The sequence below is a fragment of the Tupaia chinensis genome, unplaced genomic scaffold (genome assembly GCF_000334495.1).
Source record: "Tupaia chinensis unplaced genomic scaffold, TupChi_1.0 Scaffold000126_2, whole genome shotgun sequence".
Lineage (NCBI taxonomy): Eukaryota > Metazoa > Chordata > Mammalia > Scandentia > Tupaiidae > Tupaia > Tupaia belangeri.
The window spans coordinates 1,611,138-1,617,836 of NW_006159594.1; the positions used below are offsets into that span (position 1 = coordinate 1,611,138).

Genomic DNA, 6,699 nt, shown 5'->3' on the forward strand with positions numbered 1-6,699 from the left:
GAAGGCCTTTTCCAGAGGCCTAGCTCCCTGAGCTTTCTCCACGCCCTGCAGAAGGGGAGCAAGTCTCAGTGCAGGGGAGGGGAGCAGGGCAGGGTGGCCCCCATGGCCTTCTGCCCCTCTGTTATCCCAGTTCCTTTCTGAGAATGCCACCAGAGGTTGCAGTCCCTTGACTCTAGGTCTGAGGAGCCCTGGTGGCCCCAGGCCACTGGGAGGAGGGACATATGGAGGCAGAGAGGTTGGGCATCAGTGTCCCAGGCCTCCCTGCTTCTCCCCCTGCACCCCTGGGGCACTTCTGCTGGGGCCCTCCTGGAGGAGCGCACCTTCAGATGGACATAGTCGTACTCCTCGGCCATCGGGATGCCCTCATACTCGTTGTGTCCTGCTGGATCGTCCTCCACCTCTCTGCCCTCTGAGGCCTCCTCGACCTTGGGGCCCCCATAGCCAGGCAGGCGGGGTGGGGGTGGGGGCAGAGGCCGGTCCTGGATGCTGCCCTTCCGGCCTGGGGCAGGAGAGGGAGCCGGAGAGGGGCTGGGGGCCTCAGGGACAGGCAGGGCAGGCAGAGGGCGGCGGGACAGGCTCTCAGCTGAGGGCAGCCGGGGCCTGTGCGGGGCTGGAGGGCTTCTGGCCAGAAGCTGGGCCAGGCTGTCTAGGTCATTGGTGGCTGAGCCTCTTGGGGGCTCTGGAGAAGGGGGTGCCTCTGGCCCCAGCAGGGGCACATCATAGATGCCCTCGTCAGTGCTCTCGTCCTCCCCATCTGCCAGCAGTTCCTCAGGTGCCTCGTACAGGTTGAGGAGGGCCGATGCCCGTTTCAGATTGGAAGGGGCAGCGTAGAGCGGGGGCCCTGGTTCTCGGCCCCCTTCCCACTCCAAATCCAGCTCTGGCTCTATAGGTGGTTTTGGGGCCAGAGGTACGTCGTAGGGAGCTTCCTCCTCTCCAGGGGGCTGTAGTGCTACCCGAGGGCGGGAGAAGGAGGTGGGGGAGTCATAGGTGTCACTGGAGGGAACCCGGAGAGCAGCAGGCGGCACGTCGTAGACCTACAAGAGGGCACGGTCAGTTAGCTCAGCAGTGGGCCTCCTGAGGGCTTGTGTCCTTCCCCCAGTACATGCATGGGCCTCTAGCCCTCACCTCCAAGGCATCTCCAGGGGCAGCCAGTTGGGTCCCACTGCCTCTGGGGACCTTGTAGATGGGGTCAGGGGAGGGTGGGCAGGGTCCGGCTGGAGGCCCTGAGGCAGGACAGGGCCGAGCTGGGGGAGGCACCACATACACCTGGGGGGATCAAGATAGGTGGATGGGTCAGTGACTCAGCTAACGTCGCCCTGGAGGCACCGGCCACGGCCCCACAGGGAGAGAGCTCCACGGGGTGTGGACAGACTTCAGCAGAAGGGCAGTGAAGAGTGCGAACGGTCTCAGGGCTCACCCTGCCCCTAGGCCCAGGGGAGCAGGGGAGTAGGATGGGGCTCTCTGGGCTTGCGGGGAGGGAGGCTCTAGCTCTTACCTCCTGGTCCTCATTGTTGTGCTCTGGGGCTGGATGTGGTGAGAGGCTGGGCTTGGGTGCTGGGCCAGCAGGAAGGAGCTTCACTCTGTTGGCAGGCACGATGCCCTGCTGCCCATGCAGCGAGCAGAGGCACCAGCCATCCAGCCCGCCAGCGCCCTCCCTCTGCAGAACCCGAAGGACATCCCCTCGGCGGAAGGACAGCTCCTGGGGGGACTCAGCGGTGTTGTCATATAGGGCCCGGGCCAGCTGGGCCTGGTGGGTGAGGTGGGAGTGGGGAGACAGTCTTCACACAGATATCAGGTCATGTCATCTGTTCAAAACCCTTCAGAGCTCCCAATTTCCCTCAAGCTCAACTCTGAACTGACTTGGCTCTTCCTGGCTGGGCCCTACCTTTCCCTCCGGCCTCATCTCTTGCACTCTCCCTTCCTTGTCTTTGAACTAGACAAGCTCATTCCTGCCTCAGGGCCTTTGCACCTGCTGTTCCCACTACCTAGAATGCTCTTCCCTTGACTGGCCCCCTTTCATCCTTCAATTCTGCTTAAACTATTCTTCACTCTTCTCCCTACCCCATTCTCTGCCCGTCTCCACTTAATATTTCCTGTGTACACTTTATTTCATTTGTCTGCCTTTTAAATGATCAATTTCTTCCCTTTCACTATAAGCCTTATGAGAACAGGGTCTCCGACAGGCCCAGCAATTGGGCCTGTCCCAGAACTGGTCTTCATACACACATGCTGATTGGATTTCTTCCAAAGCCCACAAAGGAGTCCCACTGAGGTCCCCCCTAGATCCTCCTTCTCCTCCCTTCTATTCCCCAGCTGCTATCCCTTATAAGCAAAAGGTTAGATGAACCTATTCCTAAAGCAGGGACCCTACATTCTGAGAGGCTGGGAGAAGCTTAGTCCAGGCAGAGCACCTAGGCATAATAAAAAGAAAACAGAAACCAAAGCAATTGCTTTGTTCTCAGTCTGAGCAAATAATGTTCTCCCAGAAGAGGCTGAGGTTACCATGGAGAAGAGAAAAGTATATATGCTGTCGTGTGTGTGTGTATAGAGGGGCTGGCAGGGCCAACCAGAGAGACAATTATCAGCCTGTGTCCAGTCCGATGGGGTGGGGGCATCTAAGCTTTTTCCATCGAGGGCCACATGCTCAGGTAATAAGTCACAGATACCAAGTGCAAATGAGGTGTCAAGACACTGGGTGGGGTTTGTATTAATCATTAATCATCTCATCCCATTTAATTCTTACAACCACCTCCTGAAGGAGACGCTATCATCCCTATTTTGGAAAAGAAACTGTAACAGAGAGGTTAGTGCTCTGCCCAATGACACGCAGCTGGTGGAGCATGGTTTGAACCCCAGGCTGCTGGATTCCAGGGCCCGCACTCACGCGATCACTCGCCTTCATGCCTCTCCATGCTCACAAGTGCGTGGATCTACTTTTTTTGTTTGCTTGTTAATTAGTAACAGTGGTTGAGTGGAGAGGGTCCATGACTCAAAGCTGACCCACTACCTAGAATGCTCTTCCCTTGACTGGCCCCCTTTCATCCTTCAATTCTGCTTAAACTATTCTTCACTCTTCTCCCTACCCCATTCTCTGCCCGTCTCCACTTAATATTTCCTGTGTACACTTTATTTCATTTGTCTGCCTTTTAAATGATCAATTTCTTCCCTTTCACTATAAGCCTTATGAGAACAGGGTCTCCGACAGGCCCAGCAATTGGGCCTGTCCCAGAACTGGTCTTCATACACACATGCTGATTGGATTTCTTCCAAAGCCCACAAAGGAGTCCCACTGAGGTCCCCCCTAGATCCTCCTTCTCCTCCCTTCTATTCCCCAGCTGCTATCCCTTATAAGCAAAAGGTTAGATGAACCTATTCCTAAAGCAGGGACCCTACATTCTGAGAGGCTGGGAGAAGCTTAGTCCAGGCAGAGCACCTAGGCATAATAAAAAGAAAACAGAAACCAAAGCAATTGCTTTGTTCTCAGTCTGAGCAAATAATGTTCTCCCAGAAGAGGCTGAGGTTACCATGGAGAAGAGAAAAGTATATATGCTGTCGTGTGTGTGTGTATAGAGGGGCTGGCAGGGCCAACCAGAGAGACAATTATCAGCCTGTGTCCAGTCCGATGGGGTGGGGGCATCTAAGCTTTTTCCATCGAGGGCCACATGCTCAGGTAATAAGTCACAGATACCAAGTGCAAATGAGGTGTCAAGACACTGGGTGGGGTTTGTATTAATCATTAATCATCTCATCCCATTTAATTCTTACAACCACCTCCTGAAGGAGACGCTATCATCCCTATTTTGGAAAAGAAACTGTAACAGAGAGGTTAGTGCTCTGCCCAATGACACGCAGCTGGTGGAGCATGGTTTGAACCCCAGGCTGCTGGATTCCAGGGCCCGCACTCACGCGATCACTCGCCTTCATGCCTCTCCATGCTCACAAGTGCGTGGATCTACTTTTTTTGTTTGCTTGTTAATTAGTAACAGTGGTTGAGTGGAGAGGGTCCATGACTCAAAGCTGAGTCAGGCGCATATGAAAGCTTCCTTATACCCCGTCTCCCCTTGCAATAACCCACAATAATACACGGTGCTTCTGTTCCATGCTGCCCTTCGGTAGAATCAGGCTTAAGCTACTTGGAATATCAAATGCTATTCAGCTTCAGTTATGATTGTCAAATGATATGCTGGTGTAGGTCCCAGGCATGGTGGCTTACAGGGCAGTACTAGAGAGCAGCTAGTTTGGATGCTACTGGCCAGCTAAACATGTAGACTGACTAATTTGCTAAAAAAATCAAAAAGCCAAAAAACTCAAGCTAAGAATCTCCGACAGGCTGCCCCCAGAACTGGGGAGAAGGACGCCCACTTGGCCAGCAAGACTGAGTATCCCTCTCTCGTGGCTGGGGCTTCCCGCTGGTGGGGAGGACACCTAGGCTTTCATGGCAGGGTGATTTTTTTTTTTTTTTGGAGAGGTTTTCGCTATAGGGCGCGTGCACTTGCCAGACAGACAGAGAGAGACGTAGAGACAGAAAGCGAGAAATCACCCCCCAGGGGGGATGGTCACGCCGCAATCCTTTCTCCTCCATTCTCCTCTCGGGATCTTGGGCATGCACACGCGCCTGACGTGAGTTTTAAGCCACTGGGTCCGGGACGCGAACCACGGTCGACTACGTGGGAGTCCAGCGACATAGCCATTACGCTAACTGCTGGTTCCCAATGGCAGGGTGATTTTTAATGACTGACTCCTCTTCCTGCCTGATCCCAACTCATGAAACCACTTTCTGACTACTTTTGGCTTCTAAGAGCATTCTCTCACAGGAAGAAAACAGGCTAACTATTGCTAGATGACACTAATTCTGGGTTAGTTAGCTCTGCACTTTTCTTCCAATGTGAATGATAAATTGATGTTTTAGATCTAACCAGGGGGTTAAAAACACAATTCTAGGGAACCAGCAGTTAGTGTAATGGCTGTGTCGCTGGACTCCCACATAGTCGACTGCGGTTCGCGTCCCGGACCCAGTGGCTTAAAACTCACACCGGGTGCATGTGCGTGCGTACCCAAGATCCCAAGAGGAGAATGGAGGAGAAGGGATGCGGTGTGACCATCCCCCCTGGGGGGTGATTTCTTGCTTTCTGTCTCTCTGTCTCTCTCTGTCGGTCTGGCGAGAGCTCACACCCTAAGCGAAAACCTCTCCAAAAAAAAAAAGAAACCACAATTCTAGAGACAGACAGATCTGGGATTGAGTCTGGTTCTGTCCCTTTCTTGCTGGGTGCCTTTGCATAGGTTGTTTAACAAATTTTCCTTTGTAGAATTCCATCTCCATATCCAAATAGCCAGTTTCTGATACTAACATTACTATCCTCACATTAACTGGATGAGAGCATGTGTCAAAAAGCCACGGCAAAGCTCAGCACAGGCCAGGTACAGTAAATGCTTAATAAACATTAGCTGTCATTAGGATCCTGCAAGTTTGATTAGCATAAATACTCCTCCCCCCCCCCCCCACCCTACCCCCAAGAAAAAAGGGAAAAATCTGCTCCTGGGACTATAAAGCTGACCAGCTACCCGGCTGGCTCCTGGGTCAGCATCTTTATGTCAGAGTTCCCAGAGGTAGTCGACCCTCCAGGAAACCTCCCCCTTTCCCCTCTGGGTTAGGGTCTTCTGGACATCATGCAGGCTGGGGAACTAAAAGGAGTTTTGTCTGAGAAGAGGCTAAGATTGATCCCATCCACAGGGATATGGGAGGATGGGGTGGCTCCATGCTCTTTCCAGTTTCCTTTCCAGAGTCCCCATTCAAAAAAGGCCAGAAAGTGGGTGGTAGCCTCTTTGGGAAATGCCAGGCAAGGCCTAGGAAAGGGTAGAAAGGGGACAGGGTTGCCTGGATTCAGACAGCAGAGTGCAGGACAGAGAGCACAGGCGGGCCTCCACAGCGCTCCTCCCTGTTAGGTTTGAATTCTGTCCAATGGGGCCAAATCTCTGGGCTCAGCAATTGCAGGGGCCCAGGCCAGAGGTGCTGATAGCTAGATTGATGATGGGCGGGGCCACCCCTGCGCCACCCCTCCTCAGGGGCCCAGCTGACTCCGAATGGCTGGCTTAATAGGGTGGCAGTGGGCCACTGAGCTCTCCGGGAGGCCTCCTCCCACTGTCCCATCATGCCAGCTGTCTCCTCCCTTTGTCCCCAGTCCCTGGAAAGTGGCCTGAGGCTGGCTGACATCACCTCTCCTCCTCCCTCTGTTTTCTCTTTCCCCATCCCCATCTCCCTCTGCTCGATTTCCCCCCTTTCTTCCATCCCTCCTCTAGAGATGGGCCTTCTAGGGTCCATTTTCCTTGAGCCACTTGGTGCTTTCATCCCTTCCCAACCTTTTACTTGCCTTCCAATCACAAGCCCCTACCAACCACCAGTGGCCATCTGTTCCCGCCCAGAAAAAAGCAGTTAGGGCTCGGGCTACATGGGCCCCCTCCCCTCCATCCAGGCGCAGGCTCCAGAAAGAAAAGGAGAATGGGGAGGGGGCGGGAAGAGGGAGGGACCCGGGGCCTGGAGGAGGAAGGCAGGAGGAGTAAGAGGGAGAAGGAAAACAGAAGTGAGAATAGGGGCTAACAGCTTCTCGGAGAAGAAAGGCACCAAGGACAGAGACAAAGAGAGGGCAGACGTTAAAGTGACAGGAGCACGAGGCGGGCCATGGAGGGCTCTGGCCGGCAGCC

The 6,699-nt window shown here is 54.1% G+C and overlaps 1 protein-coding gene across 1 annotated transcript in view; it reads right to left on the reverse strand.

Moving 5' to 3' along the window:
* The window catches only part of EFS (embryonal Fyn-associated substrate), a gene marked incomplete in the record, with an annotated part of 15,713 nt that overhangs the window by 3,010 nt on the left and 6,004 nt on the right, over window positions 1-6,699 (reverse strand). Inside the window, 4 exon segments of the mRNA XM_014586287.1 lie at window positions 1-45; window positions 321-1,034; window positions 1,126-1,266; window positions 1,496-1,747. Of these exon segments, the coding sequence (XP_014441773.1) occupies window positions 1-45; window positions 321-1,034; window positions 1,126-1,266; window positions 1,496-1,747 (1,152 nt within the window).